The sequence below is a fragment of the Plectropomus leopardus genome, chromosome 13 (assembly GCF_026936395.1).
Source record: "Plectropomus leopardus strain MGB_pleo_1.0 chromosome 13, ASM2693639v1, whole genome shotgun sequence".
Lineage (NCBI taxonomy): Eukaryota > Metazoa > Chordata > Actinopteri > Perciformes > Serranidae > Plectropomus > Plectropomus leopardus.
In genome coordinates, this window is record NC_142188.1 from 25469599 (window position 1) to 25490910 (window position 21312).

Consider the following 21312-nt stretch of genomic DNA (forward strand, 5'->3'; position numbering starts at 1 on the left):
AGGGTGTATTTTAACTGGTTGAGCTAATTTTACTGTTAGGTACTTTAATCTTATAACAGCATGTCATACTTACTAAGGCGATCATACATTATGTGATTAAAATCAACCTGTAGAAGAACTATAACATGTTTAAGTAAAGTAACATCAAAAGTTAACACTCAAGTGAAGTACAAGTACTTCAGAATTTGACTTAAACAAAGCACTACTACATTTCAACACTGTGCATGTCACTTTTCAGAAATATATTTTAGTGTTCATTTTAGCGGTAAAAAGTTGTTCCGGCTCGTGGGCGGTGCTTGGTACTCCTGTTTAACTGTGTCCAACATGGCGGCCGCGTCACAAACTTTCTCATTTTACAGCTAATAGGTACACTTAAATATTTTTCTTTAAACATTTATGATGAGAAAAAGGCAAAGCAGCAACAGAATCTCGATTCATATTTGATTAGCGCTGCATAGTTTAACAGTTTGACTGCAGTTCACTGAGTTATTGACATGATTGATGCGTTAGAGACTTGTCGGCTCTGATTGGCTGTTTTTGTCAAACGCTGTAACCTCATAGAAATTCTACAAAGCAACAGAGTAGACAGTATGTTTTTTTTCAGTAGCTGTCTCATTTATTGCTGTGTGAAAACAGATGTCATTTCAGGAATTGTGAAAAAAAGTGATGTTTTTTTGTTTTGATTTTTAAATAAAGGTTACCAACTGTAGTTTTAAAGATATTTACACCAGCAGAAAAAATAAGTGTTTGATGCTTTAAATTTTCCAGTGGAGGACCCCAAAGTGTCCTCCCCAGTTTTGAAACCAAACTACGCCCTTGTTGTATTGGTTGACATCTCAACCCTTATGAAGCATCTCTGTGGTCGAGTAAAAGACTATTTACTCAAGGTCTGTCCCTAGAGAAACTTTGATGTACTTGTACTTCACTTGTGTATTTTCATTTTATGCTCCTCTATACTTCAACTTCACATCTGAGGGAAATATTGTACTTTTAAATCCATAGATATAGTTACTACATGGCAGATAAAAGTATCTTAAACTTATTATTTATGCATATCTTCATATTGCTGTATTACTGCTGATGCATTTAACTACTTTGTTGGATAATTTGCTTCATGATGTATCAGATTTAGAAGCTGGTGACATGGTTTGTACGCTGAATCATTCTTTTGCTGAGAATGCTTAAGTACTTTGCACTTTTTCCTGGACATAAGTTGTATTTTCCTATGTTTTGTGATACTTTTCGAAAATGATCTAGATATTTCTCCCACCACTGCAGCATAAATATGCTAAAATATACTGTATGGATGCCTTGTGGGTCTGTGCGTGTGTCCTGCAGATGTTGCGTCTTGGCCACAGAGGGGCGTTGTTACTGCGGTTGGACAGCTCCGGAGCGCAGCAGAGCGGGGGCCCTTCTCGTATTGGCCCCAGTTTGAGCAAGTTGAGCGCAGGGCAGGCAGGCGGGCAGGCAGCGCTGCAGTTTGATGGGCGGAGGAAGGCAGGGCCCAAAGGCACTGCGGCCAGGAAGCGGCTCGAATTACACTGGGGGTGCTTGGGGGGGAATGACACCCACTGGAGTGAAGGAGGAGGGCAGTGTGTGGAGACGTAAGGAGGAGAAAAAACCTAGTAAACCTGACAAAGCGTCTGAGAAACAGTGCGAGGGCTGTCGGCGGAAGACGAGAAAGAGACGCGAAAGACGCTCTTTTCACCAGGGGGACGCACATTGATGGATTTTATGACATTTTGCACCGGACAACTATCCTCTCGTACCTTTTAAAGCCCCGTTCCACCTCCTTAGTGGCTGCAAACTTTCTTTTTAGTTAACAAGTGCGCTGCTCGGGAACACTGGGCATGTTTTGCGCCCTGGAAGAAACTTGGTGACGGGGAGGAAAGTTTCGGGGGGACAGCGGTATGGTTTTCCGAGCTGTTTATGAAGGATAACGCGTGTAAACTCGGATTTCTTTGCATGGCATTGGACTACGCTGCCAGTCGGGGTTGGATTATATCCCTCTGATCTGAGTTGATGCCGGCTGTTTGTGGAATAGTAAACTGAAAAAGGCAGCGCCTCGCAGATTTTTTTGGTGCATTGTGGAGTTGGAGACATTCCTCCCTCTGGATTCAGCTCATGCTCTCTCCTCCCTTATCTGTGCATGCCAAAACAGAGATCTCCACGATTTTATTCCTCCCTGGTAAGTATTTTATGTTTGCGTCTAAAGCTTTACAGTCTTATCTGTCAGGTTTCGGCTGTGAGGACCAATAACTGGTAGATGCTTTTGGGGGGTTTGTACCATTTTATTTATTTATTTATTTTTGCGGTTGCATTACAAAATAAAAACTATTTTACTCTTTAAAGTTAAACTTTTCAGAGTTTTCCCAACCAAGGATTCATTTTTGAGACATTTTGAATGAGTTCTCCATAAAGTTTTTTTTTTTTCCCCCAAATTTCACATCTAGCAAAATAATGCAATTTGCTTTATTTGTGTGTTTTTCTACCATTCTAAATTTCAGTGTGGAGAAACTAATGCAGCACCTTGCATCATCACTTTAGGGCCCATTAACAAGTGTCCTGGTTATTTATTACTTTGCTTAATTTTCTACATTGCATTTATGGTGCCAATTATCCCGTGACCGCAGTTGTTTTTTCACTGCTTGGTGCCGGAGCCCTAAATCACTGAGCAGCTCCAAATGAGCCCCCATTGTGGAAAAAGCCAACTGATTTGAATTTCAATAGGAATTCAATCAGTGCCAAGAAATTTCATTCAGAGCCCGGTCTTAAATGAAGGCTGTGGTCCTGTATGGAACAAAGTCCCACATGTGCCCAAATGTCATGTCATCAGCAACATGAGAACACACATTTTTCAATAAGAGGTACATTATATAAACTCTTTGAATCTTATTTATCTGTACTTTTATCACTTTTAGTATAAGCTTTTTGTTACATTTGATAGCTGTAAAAATATCCTTTTTTTTTTAAAGTTTTTTTTTATTTTGTGACCAACACACTTATTTAATGATGTAAAACGAATGGAGGTTTCTGGGTAAATCTGGTCTTATTCGTCTTGCTGAAGTTTGCAGACAGCAGTAAGCTCAGTGCTTCATTGGTTCACTGATTGCTTTACAATTCATAAATATTTCATCCGTCTTAGCTATAACTATGCAGAATTATTCGCCTTAATTGCAAAATCAACCCACTGCGTAAATCTCTAATGGAGTTGGAGGATGTCGGGATACATTCATGGATTCACCCGGACATCATGTGCGCGTCCACTATCCGTGTCGCGTGTAGTCCCTGAGGGCTGAATTAAAGAGAAATCAGCCTGCACGTTTTCGGGTTGTGCTCTGTAAAAGTCAAACTACATGTGTCTTTGCGGGTAAAAACCAATCGATACGTCCAGCTGGAGCAGAAGGAGCGCAGGGAAGCGTGACTTCACCAAACCTCCTGAGACACTTCACCACGGTTGAACCGCAGATGTCTGGCTAAACAGATTGCTGTGTGAGAGTGTGTGTGTGTCCAATATTGCAATATTGCATTTCAATTAAAGCCTTGCTGGTTTTATAATCAAGTCACGCAAATGCAATAAGAACCTCTCGATTAACACGGATGAAGCAGCGCGGGCAACAGGTTTGGCGCATCTGTTGCGCACGGGAATAAACGAGGTCCAAGTATATCAGATTGGTGCCACATTGGCTGATCTGCTGGCCATCTCGTGCCAATATTTTGAAATTAGATTATGCCTCATCAGTTAAGAATACATATTTTTTTAATTATTATTAATTTTGAAGAAAGAATTGAGGCAGTTTGATAAATTGATACAGAATAAACGTCAAATTTGTATGAAATCACATTTGCATAAACTTGAAAAAACTCCAGTTTTTGAACTGTAATGCAGCAGTGTGTCTTAGGAGGACATCAAAAAAGAGCTCTTAATTTGCTTCTCTAAACCATATTTTAATTATAGATGTGAGGTAAAGATAGATGCAGTTTGTGTTGACTGCCGGTGCCTCACAGCTTTGGTATGTCTGTGGCACGGCTTGTTTGACAGCATTTTGAAACCTTCTGTTTCTGTTGCTTCTCGCGCTTCATTTTTCTGTCTCACTTTGTCCAAAAAATGAAGTAAAGAGGAAGAAGTTCTTTGAAATGATTCCTTAATAACACATTTTCTTTTTCCTCGCTCTTCTTTCCTCCTCTCATTCACCTCCCAGCCCAGGTGATTGAATTCCACTGAGTGACAGGCCGACCCGGGAGCAGTTGATGGTTGGGCGGACTCCCTCAGATGGGATCAGTGTCCAGGGGGAGGTGGAGAAGGGGGGTATGGGGAGCGCTTGCCCCCACTAACGGGATGGCCTCGTGGGCCTGGCTGCTGGCCGCTGTCCTGCTGTCTCTGCTGACCGTCAGCGTGGCCCGGCCACCCCTCACCGGCACCAAGGAGGAGGAGGCCACTCTGGAACCTGAAGGTAAGCAGCAGGGGGTGATGGGAAGAGACAGAAAAGAAGTGTGGGAGGTGGCAAAAACCATTTGTTTGTTTTGTTTTTAGAGAGCAGGTGTAGCTCTGTCAAGTTTGTTTGTTTCTCATTTTAAACCTGACAGGAGTTTTTGTTAACTTTTGCATCCTTTCCTTGAAATTCCTGTCCTTAACTTAAACACCAATGGATAAAAAAAATCTATAATCGAACTCAAGCAAAAATGAGGGATATTTAGATTTGAAGATTTGATCATTTGAAGATTGAACAGTAACAAAACAGCATGGTTTCACTGTCACTTGCACACTTACAAATTAGTACTTAAAAACTTCTTGCAGAGAAAACTTTCTTTTTTTAAGCCTCTTGTCTCCTCACCGTGAGCCCATGAGTCACACTTTTTTGTTTAATTTCTTCCGCTGATGTCTGTGGTAGTTCAGGGTATACTTGAGTGTTAAAGGCAGGTTTGTGACCCCGCGTGGGAGGACAAGGGAGAGCTGTGAAGGAGGGTGGGACACTTTACGGTGGCATTTTCTCTCATGCCCTGCTTGCCTGGAAAGACGCATAAAGAGGGTGGGAAAGGGAGAAATGAGGATACAGAGTTCAGGGCTTTGGTTTGCTTCTTCTAGTCACGGCTGCTTGTCTGCTCCATTTTAAGCAAAGTTTGTGAATTTACATTTTTTTAATGCATATTTTTTTATTAGAAAAAGTTAAGCAAAAGCCCTTTGTTTTCTTTTCTTTTGAGGCTTCTCCATTTTCTGTCTCCAGTCTGGTCAGAGACTAGCTAATTAGAGTTGTTGTGATGGATGGTAACTCACATTCCAAAGCCTTTTGTTCCCGGGCTTTTAATCAGCATGCTAATTGTAAGTTGGGCCAACAACAGAGCATCACTTTTTTTTTTAAAGCCACCTCCCCCATCTCTCTCTCTCTACACACACACAAACACTCTGTACCTTGTCTTACCCTTTGCCCTCGAGGTCAGGTAGCGTTGATGAGAGGCCTTCTGAGCTCCCCTGTTGATGTTTTTGTTGTTCTGTCACAGACTGTTTGGCTCCGTGTCTGTGGGTTCAGAGCCCCACATGGCCCCGACGCTATGCTTTGCATGGCTAAAGAGAGGACACAGGGAGAGACTTTTCCAGAGTTATACAATCCTCCAGGAAAGGTCTAAGAGGATTTGTGCATATTTGACTTCTTCCTTTAGATGGAGAGATTACAGAGCGCTGGGCTGCGATGAAGTCATGTGACTGGAGATTAAGTGGCTAGACCTGGGGGTCACATGATGAGGGATCAACGGGGCACAGAGAGCCCTTATCTGATCCCGAGTCAGTTTCCCTGCTGCACATGGCAAACATTTTATTGAACCGCAGCTGTGTGTGTGATTGAATCTGGCTTGTTGTGGTCTCCATCCGTTCTTCGCTCCTGATGGGCGTCACTGGTGTCACCTGGAGAGCATATATGTTCTGCAGACAGATTGGCTGGTCCTGCCCCCTACAGAGATGCAGGTTTTCCACCCCTCCACCCCCTTTCTGCCCTGCAGCCAGGGTCACACCACTGCCTATACATGGGAGCAGTAATATGTTGTAGATTCGTCAGATTGCATATCAGTGTTGTCTCCACAGAGCCCACGCCTGCACCCCCGGTGGCCCCGCTAGTTTGTTTACCTGTGGCTGCTGTAACAGTAGAAGTAGAGCGAGCGTGCTGGTTAAGGCCTCCACAACAGACCTATTGTTGTCCCTGTAGCCACTTCAATATCTATGGGAGTGTTTACCTTGTCCAGGCGTTCTCCGCTTGCACAGTGATTAAAATACTCTGACTGAGCTGAATAACAATGGTGCCAAACACAGCAGGTGTGTGTCTTTAACATTGGTATTCAGTGCTCTCTGGTCTGCTCCGCCAGGCCTCTCTTTGCATTAAAAACGTGGAATAAATGTGGCACCAGGCACTCTGACTGGAACGAAGGCTGAATGTGAGTGCAGCTGACAGAAGTCAGCTCATGGTCTGGCTGTACTTTCCTGTACTCCCCTGCCAAATTCTGTTCTTCAGAAAAAGCTCTGATCAGCATGGAGGCAAACACTTCAAAAGAGTTGAGTGGTTAAATAAATAAAGGCTACATTATGTGTGAAGGATGAGTCTTTTATGCTCAAACAGACACAAAAAAGGATGGATTCTAGTTGACAAAAGACAAGTTTTATTTCTTGAAAAATTTCTGTGCGCTGTCGGAACATAATTGCTCTGCTGGCACATCTCTGTGTTTATTTGCTGCATGATTTCTGCTCTTAATTAAGTCTCCACCGTTATGCTGTACCTTATTTAATAAGTCAGCTTGCGTTAAACACATCAGCGATTGCCTTTACTTCATTAACAGTCATGATGATTATAGACTGCTAATTAAGATCATAGTTTTCAGTAGACTGTTGATAGTTGTAGGTGGGACTGTGAGGAAGTTGCTGTGCTATCTACACAGCAGGAGTACGGTGGTAAAAGTATAAAAGAGTCAGCTGGCTGCTTAATGACCCCGAGTGTGTGTCTGTGTGTGTGTGACTGTGGCGATGGCAATGGAACTGAACCCAAAACAAACGCAGTGTGTAAGCTGGTGGTGTGACTGGGGGGGCTGAATGTATGGCCTCCACACAATGACTTTTATTGGCCTGCCGTTGGCTGGTGTTAAACTTGAAGGTTTGAGTGTGTGTGTGTGTGTGTGTGCGCGCACTTACTGTTTGCCTTGGCTGATGTGCCAGAAAATACCTTGTCACTCCACTGCTCGATCTCACACCTGTCTGATAAGAGGCTGGGAAGAGCTGCGACCTGTGCCAGCTTGTGCCTCAAGTCTCAGTGGACTGTCCGGTGTACGGGAGGAGGCAGAGGGAAATCTGAGCCAGCATGAATAGGGTGCAGGATGATGGAGGAAAGACACTGACTAAAACCAGTTAATAAAATAAAAATATAGACTCTGACACAAAACTAAGGATGCAGTTTCATAAAAAAGAAAGGTATGCATTTTGCTAGATAATGTTGCATCTACCATTTAAGTTTTTAGAGTAGTTGCAGTGCTTGTGTTTCTGTGCAAGGCACTGATTCTTCTACATGCTTGCTTTTCTGGAAAAATAGTGCTTCTTATTATGTAAATCAGCATATCAGAGTAGAGACAATAAGTCGAAAAATAATCAACAACTATTTCGATGATCAGTCAATCATTTTAGCCATTTTTCATTTAAGAAACAGTGAAATATGCCAAAAGCTTTCTGGTTCCAGCTTCTAGTAATGTGAGAATTTGCTGCTTTTCTATGTTTTATCTTACTGTAAACTAGCTATCTGTGAGTTTTGGATCTTTGGATTGACTAAACATGATATTTACAGATGTCTGCCTGCAGTCTGGGAAGTTGTGAGGGGAGAAAGTAATTGGCAGATTCATCGATAATAAAAAAAAGAAGTTTAATCTCTCTAAGTAGAGGGAAGCTCTACTCCGAGGGTCACGAGAGCTTCACCCTCAGAAGATTTTGGAAGATAAGGGGTTATCCAGTGGGTTAAAGGGGTCGGGTGGGGTTCAGGGAATGCCTTGATGGAGGGGGTGAAGCGGAGGGGGCTGTTGCCATGGACGCCAGCAGGAGCCAGTTCATGGAGCTGCTCCTTTGTCATACTAAAAAAAGCTAAAGAGGGATTTGAATGTGAAAAGACACTGACATCAGAAAAGAGGGGAGAGACAAAAAAGGGGAGAAAAGTCCTGGGATTTGACTACGTGAGGAGGATACAGAGGAAAGAGGAGAGGAAGAAAGAAGGGATAAGACGGGCAGCAGAGATAATGTGATTTGGCAGTGTGTGTGTGTGTGTGTGTGTATGTATGTATGTGTGTGTGTGTTGGTCTGCATGCATGCTGAGTGTGTGTCTCAGATGGCAGTCATTACATTTAGTCCGCCTATCCTGTTGTGCAGAACGCGACAGGGAGGAGATGGGAGAATAGATTTGCAGCCGAATGTACCTCCCTGCGGAAGTAAATTCATAAGATAATTTATGGAAAAAAATCTGATGTAAACTCCACCCTCGCCACTTTGCCAAGCTTGGCTCTCACCGAATTGACAGACAGACAGAAAGACAGGTGTCAAGGAGACGTTGGTGGGAATCGCTCGCTGCATTTTGCCGCAGACACTCAGGCGGTGAGACTAATTATCGTCAGCCCAGACGGTGCGAGTGAGGACGAGGAGATAGCCAGGAGTGGACGTCCCAAATCTATCACACCTGATAGACACTTGTAATAGCTGTCAGAGAAAAGAGAGAGATGGTTTTGAAATGGAGGTGCGCTTCAGGAGAAGAGAGGCAAAATGATAGTGGTGACGGAGGGAGGGGGAGACGAGAAAGCCGTTTGATAGAAATCGAGCAAAAGTGTGAGTATGAGATAGAGAGGCTCCCGCCCCCTCCTACGGTGCAGAGTGCGATGAAACTTTGCAGAGATGAAAAATCTGCAGTGAAGTGTTTCAGCTCTTCAACTCAGCATGCATCCCCAGACCCTTGTAGACTGTCTTCAAGGTGTGTGTGAGTGCGTGTCAAGGCCTGTATCTCCTGGTGTGCACGTGTCTGCTACATCTATTTATTAAGCTGCAAACTCTGTATCTTTATTTTTTTGGTGTGTGCAAAGTTTCTGTCAGTTTTTGCTGCATTCACTTTGTGTGTATGTGCTTTCGTGACACAGGTTCCCACGAACAATCGGGCATGCTAGAGGTGTAAACAGATTTGGGAAGGGTCAGGGTTAGGTCAGCAGGGTCAGCGGGGGGTGGGGAAGTGTGGGAAGGAGAGGGGAAAGCTGCAGGGGGAAATGAAGGAGAAGCAGGAGGAGGTGTTGATGCAGGGGGACAGATGGACACAGCAGAGATAAGAACGAAGAATGATGAAGGCAGAACTGACACATGCATGCTTTCTCTAATCAGATGCACCATTTGGAGAGATTCCTTCCTCCGTACTTATTTTCCTTCCTTCCATGTCTCCTTCCTCAGATCTTTCCTTGAAGTGTTACACACATACACATCCATGTGTTTGTATCATCTCTTTATGAAGCACCTCAGTGCCTTCCCTTTTTCTTCAGAGTGCAGCCTGTGTGTGTATGTGTTTGTGTGCATTCCAGGTGTTGCGCTACTACGTCAGCCTCATCACAGGGCTCTTGCAGTTGCCCATACCTGCTGAATTCCCAGCAGTTACACACAAGGCTTTGTGTCCTGGCACTTATGACATCTCTAAATCTCCAAAATCCTAAATTAAACAGCAAAGGAAAAAAGCTGAAGCCAGTAATAATATCAAGGCAAAAGGCAGTGGCCCCCGGTGTGGAAAACCACGTCGTAAAAGGTAGCGGAGGCAGCTCCCATCAATCAGCACAGGAGCTCCACCTCTTATCAGACCACACACTCAGTCCTGGGTGGAGAAGGAGGGGTTAATTATTTCCGGATCGAAGGAAAGAGGGAGAAAGGGGAAAAAAAAAGACAATTCAGGAACTGTACCTGTCTGTGTTTGTCTACTTGCCCAGGGGGAACGTTTAGAGGCTCGCACACATGCCTCAACCGCTGGCTTGTGGCGGAATGACTTTCCCTTCCTGTCGAGGCTGGAGTGTGTGTGTGTGTGTGTGTATACTTTACATTTCACACACACTGAGGGCACGTAAAAGGGGTGGAATGTTGTTGAAAAGGTGTATTGAGGTACAGGAAAGGCTGGGAGTACCACTGCCTCTATAATTACACCTATCAGCCTTCAGTCAAACACTACATATACCTTCATCTGGCTTTTTTTTATGATTTTCTATTGTTGCAACTCCCTCTTAAACCTTTTAAATCCCTTTTTTTGTCTTCAGTTTCTACTGAGGAAAAAAAACACTAACAGACATTTTTGAGCTACAAAACTACAGTTTTTTCTCACTGTGGACGCTTGCAGAGATCGTTTGGGTGAATATACACACTCGTGCATGACTCTGTGTGTGTGTGTGTGTGTGTGTGTGTTAAAGTCTTCAAGAGCCTTAAGGTGACTGGAATTGGCTTTGGCACATATGGAAGGAGCCAGCTTGTATTTCGGGCAGCCCCCCTCCCCCTATACACTTTTTGCTCAACATTCAGTCACAGTGTAGAGTTTGCATGGATAAAATCCGTCCTGATGTAGGAGTTCATGTCTCAGCTACGGACACTCCGAATTCCCTTTGATATATTGGACATTCACCTCACTCCCTCTGTGCAGTTGTACAAGTCAGAGGACACGGTGTACACACATGCACTCGCAGGCGGACTTGGATTTTCTCCCAGAAGTGAAGGTTTTATGCACTTTGGAGTCGACAGGAGTTTCTTGCTCTCTGCTTTGGCCGGCAGATCCTTTGGTTGTAGATCCTCCATGGCCGAGAACGAAGAACAGAGAGACGGAAAACAGAAGAGTCAGGCTAGGTCAGCCAGGGTCAAGGTTTTCGAAGCTTATGCGCAAAGTCAAAACCAAAGAGAGCTACCTCCCCCAACTTCCCCTACCCCTCTTCCCCCTTCCCCTGCCTGACAACCGCTTCCGTCCCAGACCTTTTTGGCTGCTTTCTTTTCTGATGGGCAGACGCGCTGGAGTTTTTATTACCTGTTTTTTTAGGATCCTTCTGTGCTGCTCCTACTCACCTAAACACACTGGCTGCTTGGTATTTATGCTACATGGGATGGATGTTAGTAGTGGGGGGGTGGGGTGTGTTCAATTCTCACCTGCTCGCAAAGCATCAATTGTTTTTTTATCTCTACACATGCTGCTCTGGCCGTAACTGCATGCTCTATGAACGGCAATCACACCGCACACTTGATAACAGGATAGTGGTATTTTCTGAGGGCTCCATTTCAAATGACTGACTGGGAGTTGGGTAACGACATGTTGGTGTGACGTTTTTTTAAAAATGGGCCTCCTCTTTTCTGTATTGCTCCTCCTGCATAAGTTGATTCAAGTGCATCCATTTGGGGGTTTTGTGGTGTTTTTGTTTCTTACACTATGGCTTGTTTCTTCCTCTCCCACCTCTCTTTCCTCCTTCTTGTGCACCCTCTTCCTCCTCCAATCTGTCCTTTGCCTCCCCCACCTCCATCCCTTCCACCTCCTCCCCTTCCTCCCCTCATTCGCTCTGCAGAGGCATCGAACAAATACCAAATTTCAAAGCCCACGGTGTGCTCGGTGCACCCGGGGGAGTTGCTGAAGCTGAGCTGCCCTCTGCCACCGACGGGGACCATCACCTGGACCAAAGATGGCAGCTCGCTGGGCACCAACAACCGCACGGTGATAGAGCAGGAGGTGCTGCAGATCCGTGATGCCACGCCCAAGGATTCAGGCCTGTACACCTGCACCAGCGTGGGCAAAGACACGGTCTGCTTCATAGTGAATGTCACAGGTGAGTCAGGGATGAGGCAGGTCAGGATGGGACAGAGTAATTTAAGGTTGGACTCAGCGTGGTTGAGTCAAGGAAGCGGCCATGGAGTAGATATGGTCAGCACTGAACAGCCTGATTTTTGTTCTTTCTGGAAAACTCAAGATTTATCAAAGGAACGGCCCAGCTTTAGCATTTCTCTGCAACTTTGTGTGTGAAAATTTGCGCAGAAGTGACTGCATGAAAATTTCTGCATGCAGTACCGTACACGTGTGCATGCAGGTTGCGAAAGGTTGGCAGTAACCGTGGTTACTCTGTGCAGATGCCATCTCGTCGGGGGATGATGAGGACGATACAGAGCGATCGGAGGACACGGGGGCGGACGGAGAGCAGATAAGTGAGTATGGGCAGAACGGAAAGAGGGATGAAAGAGTTACTGTTGCGCTACCCTTCCTCACTGCCACCCATAGATTGAGCAATCCACATAAAGTGACAGTAAAAGCCTGTGGCTGCACTCATCTGACCCTGTTTTATCTCCACAAACACTCTCTGTCTCTGCAATGTTGTTTCTATTGTGAACTCAACTCTCACTCTCCTAGCTGCTATTGCTATTCTTTCAGGACCTCCCCCGATAAAAATAGCAAATGCATGACCCTCAGACTAGTGAAAATAACCGCATTTTACTTCCTATAGTAGCATTTGGAATATTAAGGGAAATTTCAGGAAACTAGGAAATGAGGAAATAGCAGCGACACAGTGTGTTTGCAAGTTGTGTCATGTGTGATGATTCAACGATGCTATGTTGATCACACTGCATACAGTTTCTCATAGGTAAGATTTCAATGTCACACCAAAGAGACAAATTTTGGACATAGAAAAAAGATATGAGCTTTTCCTCACTTTCTTTCGTCTCTCCTCTTGTACACTGCCAATCAGGATCCATACTTACAGACAGCCTGACACTGACTGATGGCTGACTTGTCGGCCTGATGTGTCAGGGCCCTAAAGGTAAAATTTTACATACCTTTGAAGCCACATCCTGGTCTAAAATATCAAAAGAGCAGTCCTTTACAGCATGTTAAAACTTAAGTCTGGAATGCTGATTGTGATAGCCAAACACTCACAAAGACTTAATCCCTAAGTGAAATAATCTACTTAGCTTTGTCAGTGTTTATTAGTGCAGTTCAGACTGTGAGATTATGATTAAGGCTGGAGAAAAAGCGGATTTTGTCTATTATATCGGGATGGCTGTTAGCACTGCCAAAACTCATTTCAGCATTGCTAACACATCTCTGCTACTCTATACCTTAGCATTCCTGTATAGGCCTAGACTGTGAAAGTTTGGAGCGTGTGTTGTATAGTGTGTGTGTGTGTGTGTGTGTGTGTGTGTGTGTGTGTGTGTGTGTGTGTCTCTCTCTCTAGGGAATACTGAGATTCCTGACATTCCTTCAGCTAGTGTCCCTCAGGTAGTCAGGCCTCATGGAGCCAGCGAGCCAGTCAGTCAGCTGGGCTCATCCATTATGAAAGACAACCCATCTGGACCCAGTTACCCACCTAATGGGTCTGCGTGTGTGTGTCTTTGCGTGTGTTGTGTGTGTGTGTGAGAGTGAGAGAAAGTGAAAGTTTTTATCCAACTTTGTGTATATGTTGGTGAATATCTGGGGGTGTTTATGTAGCCACGTGCACACACGCAAGCGCTCACATACACACACACTTGCTGAAGTAAAGATGAGGGCTTCCACATCTTGTTAAAATTCTCCACACGCATCACGTCTCACCGTGAGTCCTCCTCCTCCACTTTTGGGCTGACTGTAATTGCCTGAAATCCATTAAATATGGGGAGAGAGAGGAACTCAGCAAGAGGGGAAAAATGGGGGGAGAGGGAAAAGATCCAGCCATTCTGGTGGTAATAAGCTGTTTGAAAACAAAGAGAAAGTTGTTCTGGCAGTATAGTCGCATTTTCTCGCCGTGTGTGTTTTTGAAAATTCAAAACCAAGATTATTATTAAAAGAAAGGCGGAAGAAGAGGAGAAGGAAAAGAGGCAGCGGGAGAAGGGGGGGGGGGGTTGTTGGATCAGCACCAGCTTCTCTGAGCATGGCGTGGAGCCTTGGCCTCGGGCCGAGGACTGGAGCGAGGGAGGAGGGTGCATGTAGGCGTGGGAGGGAATGAGAGTAGAGAGTGTGGGGTGTAGCTTTATATTCGTGGCTCTTTTTTTTCTTCTTCTGGAGCTCTCAGAATGGGTTGGGCATCAGGCCACAGCAAAACAGAGCATTTTGACTTGACTTTGTGTCGAAGATTGAACAATATAGGTTGGTCCAAAGTGTTTGTCCATTTTCAGCAGTGGGTGGTGTTATTGGAAGAGACATGGAAGAGCCTCTACAGGGATCTGTGAGGGAAGCTGTGTTTTGGGGAAGGGTGAAGGTGGTGGGGGGTTGGAGGAGGGTAGCAGTGATGTCATGATGAAGTTGAAGAGCCACGTGGAGCTTTGCTTTCTGCATGCTCTCCTGTTTCTGTTGCAAAGTGTCTGTCCAGTAGATGACTTTGCTTGCTTTTGTTTACATCATCACTCACTGTCATTGTGCCTCGTCTGTAGTTAAAGCTGCACTGCAGGATCTTCATGCAAGAACACATCTATCACAGCAGCATAATTAAAGTTAAGACCGAAACATGAAGCACACAGCTAAAGCACTCATGCACGGCCCAGGGGGAACCGTTTTTATACTGTTAATGAATAAATAGGAGATCTTCACTGATGTCCTGTTACATGCACAAATAGGTACTGAAGTGAAAAAATCCATCTACTATTTGAGGCTTCCAGTTTGCAACATTAAGTTGAAGGTTATGGCCACTGTTGGGAAACAAATTAAAGATTTTTTAAAATAAAGTCATAGTATTTTGAAAAGAAAGTCATATTAAGGGAATTAAGTTGCACATTTATGATGAAGTTATATTATGACGATGATGTCATAATTTCTACGAAAAAAGTCGATTTTATGGAAACAAACTTGTAAGGTCACAAGAAAAAGCTTGGATAAAAGTATTTTAAAGGCCTCAAAAACCTATTTAATCAGCTCCTCACAATAAGTAATGGGGTCCTACACGAACAAGCAATTTTCTGCCAAAGTTTGAACCGTTTTGGCGATGTCACAGCAGTGATTTCAGTATTTTTATTTTGTCTGAGCTCAGCTCTCTTGTTTGAAGTGGGTGGGACTCAGTTGGAAAAAGTTGATGTCAGATATTTCTGTAAAACCATCAGGATTTATCAATACTTCATTTTGAATTTTTGAGAAAAACTGATTTGTAGGTGGAGAAAATTCTACTCAATAAAGGTCCAGTTTGTAGTTTTAGTGGCATCTATTGGCAGAAATGGTATTTCATACACATCACTATGCTTTCATTAGCGTATAATCACCTGTAAATTAGAATTGTTGTGTGTTTGTGACCTTTGAATAGGCCGTCTATATCTACATACGTAGCGGGTCCTCTCCCATCGAGTCTGCCATGTTATTTCTACAGTAGCCCAGAACAGACAAACCAAACACTGGCTCTAGATAGGGCCAGTCAATTTTTTTTGTGTCAGCCACCATAGTTCTTCTACATACTTGGCACACAGGAGAAGTTTTAGTTCTGTATCCTCACTGCTAAATGCCACTAAATCCTACACACCTGACCTTTAAGTTCTTTAAAAATTCTTTGGATTGGCTAAACATGCATTGACATAAAGCTGAAAACAAGAGTGTTTCTCCGAGTTCGTGAAAAACTGACATTTGGGAGACATGTGGCAATCACAGCACCAGTACCAAAACCGAAACTGTATTCTTGAAATCTCATGTTGTTTCCCCCACAGTGGCCTCCTCCCGCTCAGCTTGCATAAATGCATGGTAAAGGAGAAAACATTTCAACATTGAAATACTACTTTAGGCCACTGATGGATTTATTTCTCCGGAGGCAGAAAAAAAAAATCTTGACTCATAGCACAGGAGGTTCGATAACCTCAGCTCACCCCGGGCCAGCTTAGGATAAACAGCCGTGAGTGGGGATCCGGATGCACGGGGCTTTGGGGTGGAGGCGGGGGTTCCTGGAGTCCACAGCAGTTGGGCCAGTGAGAGTTTGGCTTCATCTGGAGAGAGGTCTGAGGGTCGTCTCGTTTGAAGTGCTGCCCCTCCGGACGGAGAGCATGGGAAACAGCACCGCTCACCTTTCATGTCCCAACCTCATCGTCCGACCCGGCTGCCAGTTTGAGGTCAGAGGTCGTTTCGGAGAGACGGCCTCGCAATGGGCCAGTCTCCACCTAATCTGTCTCTGTCTGGAGTGATGACAGGGAGAGTGCATGAAGAGGAATGGAGGGAAGCGAGATGAAGATGCAGGAAGAGAAGCTCAGATAGTGAGAGTGAGAAGGAAGTTTGGATGACTAATTATAGTTTGAGCACTTAGCTTATATATCCATTCAGGAAGGAAGAGCACTGTTTACTGACTTTACTATCCAAGTATGTTCAACTTGTCCGGTTGTGCGTGCCAGAGAAAATTATGGGAGGTGTCTGATAATATGCAGATTGGACAGGCAGGAAAATTCTCCTGGGATTGTGTGTGAGGGTCATACTAAAGTCAGTAGCTGTCTTATCTGTGGGTATTCCCTCTGTTGCTGCTATACAGAGAGGAAGTGATGGTGTGGAAGACGGTTTTGGTTGTTGTTTGACTTTGAGTTTTTCTTCCCCTCTGAGCCCCATCTGCTTAGGCAATCATGCTCCCAGGTGCAGAGAGAAAGGGCGGGCGGGGGGCTCGGAGGAAAATCCAGCTGACTGAGAGACAGAAATTGGGAGAAAATAGGGACCTAGAGAATGGACAAAACACAAGAAAGGTGACAGATTTCAGTGGGAAAAATTGCGGTAGATACAATCTCAATAAAAAAGTGCGTTGAGAGCTTTAAAATCGTTCGTTAAACGTGACATTCATTTTCTCCCCTGATGGCACATAATGATTTTCCAAGGGTGATAAGCATCCCAGGCCCTGCCGTGTATATCCAGCCAAGTGACAGGCAGATAAACAGGGGAGCTATGGTAATTGGAGGAAGTGGAGGGAGAGAAAAAAAAGTGGTAAGTGGAATGAGATGAAATTGAATGTGATGGTCTAGTTACCCTCTTGGCAACGCCCAGGCACATTCTCCCCTCAGAGCTGATGTTTCTTCCCCCTCTGCAACACCCCGCCGAGCCTACAGGGAAAGTGTGTGTTTTTATTTAACTGTGTGAGAGTGGGGCTCTGGGTTATGTTATGCAGACGGCGGATCAGTCAGTGTAGCCAAGGAGGTGTGTGTATGTGTGTGTGTTTAGGGGGGGTCTCTGGGAGTGTGAGGAATGGTTCAGGTTTGGCTCCTCTGCCGTCACGCTTCCATGTATATCAGACTTAGCTGGTCCAAGAATCCTGAAGCCAAACAGTTAATGCTGAGGACATGATTAGAAAATCTCACCCCTACTGTTCTGTGGTTGTAGGCGCTCCGTATTGGACGTCGTCAGCAAAGATGGAGAAGAAGCTGCATGCGGTGCCAGCTGCCAATACAGTCAAGTTCCGCTGTGCTGCAGGAGGCAACCCCCGGCCTAAGCTGCGCTGGCTTAAAAACAGCAGGCCTTTCCGCCAAGAGGACCGTATGGGAGGGTATAAGGTAGGATAAACAGTAATACATCATGCCTTTTTATTACAAATGTCAACTCGCTGCTTTCTTTTGCCTTTTTTTACTGCTTTCTGTGCTCCTTTTTACGAATGTATGTACAAGGGACGTCAAGCCTTTTTCTTCCAATCATTCTCTGGCTGTCCTTTCACCCCTTCTCCACCCTTCACTGGAGAGACGGGAGGAGAGTAGACAGAGGAAACGAGGGCAGGGTTTCTGGTGTGAAATTGGAATTGCTCATCCGTGCGCCTCCTCTCACCAGGATACTTTGCAGAGTCTCTCACTGTAACTCGAAATGGTTCTTTACCCCCAACAATTAGAAACTTAAGCCCGGGACTTAAGGGTTAAATGCCCCTAGACAGTAACGTATAGTGAAGGTAGGTCACGTCAGGGTTGAACTGAGTTGAGAATGCTGATGTAACTCAATCAGGGAGAACAGGTCCCACAGGCTTTTGGTCGGAGACTAGTATGTGATTCTAGCAAGTGATTCTGTTGTTTTGAAATGTGATTTACAAACAGCGTTGCTGAGCTGGTTAAAGTTTAAACTGAAGGAGCTTGGTGTGCTGTGCAGCTTGCTGACTCTGTTTATAAAAGTGACTTCAAATTTAAAGGTCCCATATTTGTAAAAAAGTCAGACACATTTTCTGTTCTTTAAATAAAACAGGCAAAGTTGCTAAATAAAAACTGTAAAAGTATCAAAACGCTCAATACACAAAGAAATGCACAGTCTGAGTTTAGAAACTGTGTCTTTAAGCAATTTTTCCGTATTTCTGTGTATTTGTGATGTCACGAATATTGACTGCTTTAAGCTCAAATATAAACACTGTAAATGGGTCCCTTTGTATTTCCTGTTGTAATGTTTTGCAGTTTATGTGAATGACATCAGCTGACAGGAGGTCAACATTAGCACCTAATACACTGCCTGTTTAAGACAGGAATGTTGTGCTTTTATGCAGCCTAACCGTATATATGTATATAACGTATGATTACTTTTAAGGTGCCACGGGAGGTAGTACCGGCACCAAAAAACGTGTCTGTATAAACAAAACAGGAAGTGGGATGGGATTATTGATGTTTTGACGATGTGTTATACGTGTGACTCACCATAGGAGATTTAAAAATGATGCAAATGTACAGTATGTCACTAGAGGCAGACACTGTTGTGCTAAACACCGTGCTTGACACACCTTTCGGTGATTCAGAGATGCCAGCATGCTATCTAAAATAACACTGGAGCAGCATGATGCTGCTATAGTTCTGTGCAAAAATACAAATTAGGCATAAAGAAGGGACTTTGTAGTGGTCATGTAGTGCGATCTCTGTGTAAGAAGGTCTTTGGACTCAAGATGTTGCCTTGCACTGAAATTCCAGTGAAAAGATTGATCTGAGATACAAAGTGCAGCTACAGTGCTGTCACAGTCATTTCCATGGCTCCATAACGTTGCAGAGATGCAGAGAGCGTAGATGTACAAGACCCACAAACCAAACAGAGCAGACTGGGCTTTTTCAAGAGGTGGCTTAAAGAGGCCGGTGCTAAAACGGAGCGTTTCAGACAAAGTGTGAATACAGGTATATTCAGGCTGACAGTATGAAAAAAAAGAATGTGTTTTTTGAACATCAAAGCATGTAAACATGTTCTAGTAGAAACCCAAAATAAAAGTATGAACCTGAAAATGAGCATTATATGGGACCTTTAAACCTAGAACTCCAAAGTATTCCCTAATTCTTGGAAGGAAGGCCAGAATAATGATATGTGTGTATGATGTCAGCAGTTGACATAAATGAGTACTACTTTCCATACTTTGTTTCCTTGTGAAATTGTTTCTCACCCTGGTCCCATTTTGGGAAATAAACAGTGTGAGTTGATTTATAACTGCTGAAAATACCTGAATCTCTATGTCATGGGAAAGTAAAGCTAGTGCGGTTGTTTTATTCCTCTTTGTATATATAAAAAAAAAAAAAATCCCGCTACAACTTAATGTGAAGAATTCCTCCCTTGTGACTGAGTCTATTTGGATTGCAGGTTTTGCACCTCGATTCCTCTTTGTCTCTCTAAACAGGCAGCATTTACTTTACATTGTGAAGCCACACTGATAGATGGCAATAACAGCTAAATCAGACAGTTATGAAATTAATTTATGAAAAGATCCAGTGGTGCTGAACGAGTCCGAGGTTCCTGGTTAATGACTGACGGTTTATGAGGAAACACATCTCCCTGCCAGGAAAGTTTAGGAGTAGATTATGTTGATGTAGCTGCTAATGTCGCTTCTCTTTTGCTTTCAGCAGACTCATTACAGAGCAGACAAAAAACAGCCACGACGTGACGGAAACAATACAGTCAGGCTGTCAGATACGCTGCGGGCAGCTCGTTTCTCTCTTTTTGTCAACAAATGTTGGACAAAAGCTGTACCTGAGCCCAGCCCTGCAGCATAATCTCCCCATTGTGTGAAATGTAGGCCTGTGCAAGCAGTGGCTGCAATGTCTCTTCAGTGTGCAGACGGAAACACTATTGTTAGCTCACACCTGTGGATTCCACACGGGTGGTGAAACTATTTTTGCAGATAATTATGAATAACTGTGTGTTTGAAACTGCTAAGAGTAGTAGGGTGGGGTTTACCGCTCAAGATAACAGTGGCTAACAGAGGAATTAGAGGGAAGCAGGGGGACTCTGCTCAGTGTGTTTGTCAACTTAAATTCCATTTCATCCATTTACGTCTACTTTTCAGAACTCTCAAAACAACTCAAAAGTAAAATAAATTGGATATTTCGTCTTGCAGTTGTCATGTTTTGCAGGAATGAAAGAAATAATTGGATGTTAAAGTCATTTTGGAGGATTCTGGAGCTTGTCATCAGCCTCAGTATTGGTTTTTTTTAGCACTCTGCATCAGTTTTCATCTTTCAAAAACAAAATCCCCTCTGTCATTTTTCATCTTTCTCACTGTTAATGGCATCTGTGTTTATGTGTGTATTTGTCGCATCTGTGTTTCTGTGCCCTTGTAACAAGAAACCCCTGCTTCTCATAACCAGGTGCGCAGCCAGCACTGGACCCTGATCATGGAGAGCGTGGTGCCGTCAGACAAGGGCAACTACACTTGTCTGGTGGAGAACGAGTTTGGAGCCATCAACCACACCTACACCCTGGACGTAGTGGGTCAGTACTGTGCACAAAACACACTCTCAGGCTCACGGTACACCTGTGAGGCTAACGAAGGTGGAGTGGGTGGATGGAGGGAGGGGGAGTTGGAGAAAGGGGAGGCAAGCGGAAAGAGTTCCCACAGTGGGAATAGTGTGTGTTTGATGGCCCAGGTGCACTGTGGATGCAGGTGCAGGTCAAGGAGTGCTGCCAAGTGTATAGAAAAAAAAGATGCATGTGTCAACAGTTTTAATTTAGTTTCCATTAATTTATATAATTTGGGTTATTATTATATTATACTACGTATAATATATTTATTACTTATGAAAAATAATAGTGTGTGTGAGAGAGTCTTATAACATATTGTAGTTGTTTTAATTTATTTGAAGGACCAACGGTGGTTGTTTCATCCTTTGTGCTAATCAGCCATCTAAACACCAGCTACAACATAATCAAATATTTATTTCCAAAGGTCAATTTAAAGGGTCAGTTCACACAAATTACAAAAATTATTACTGGAACTATATTTTACTGAAGAAATATTTCCTCTGTGGAGTCTGTGAAATATCCAGAATAACAGGGACACAGTTTCTGGAAAGAAAACCACATTGTTGTCCAGATTTTTAAATGCAATTTTCCATGATTTACACACCACATCTTTGGCTAATAAAACAGCATGGCTCAATACCACAAGAGGTAAGTGGAAAGATGTTTT

General features: G+C 43.8%; 1 protein-coding gene and 1 long non-coding RNA gene across 8 annotated transcripts in view; one reads left to right on the top strand and one right to left on the bottom strand.

Moving 5' to 3' along the window:
- Positions 1–4194: 4194 nt before the first annotated feature.
- On the bottom strand, positions 4195–9961 carry LOC148187725 (uncharacterized). 2 transcript variants are annotated; one of them, XR_015778514.1, is made up of 2 exons: positions 5421–9961; positions 4195–4448 (listed from the first exon to the last, which is right to left on the bottom strand). It is a non-coding gene; the product is annotated as an uncharacterized LOC148187725 (long non-coding RNA). The 2 variants fall into 2 exon arrangements; XR_015778515.1 differs by having other exon boundaries at positions 5411–9961.
- Positions 4274–21312, top strand: part of fgfr2 (fibroblast growth factor receptor 2) — a 43146-nt gene continuing 26107 nt past the window's right edge. For 4 of the 6 annotated variants that reach the window (XM_042501525.2, XM_042501526.2, XM_042501522.2 and 1 more), the window contains exons 1-5: positions 4274–4454; positions 11569–11826; positions 12125–12199; positions 17289–17458; positions 20492–20615. In XM_042501525.2, the coding sequence (XP_042357459.1) occupies positions 4274–4454; positions 11569–11826; positions 12125–12199; positions 17289–17458; positions 20492–20615 (808 nt within the window). The remainder of the gene's footprint in view (positions 4455–11568; positions 11827–12124; positions 12200–17288; positions 17459–20491; positions 20616–21312) is intronic. The other 2 variants (XM_042501527.2, XM_042501528.2) reach the window with 2 other exon arrangements.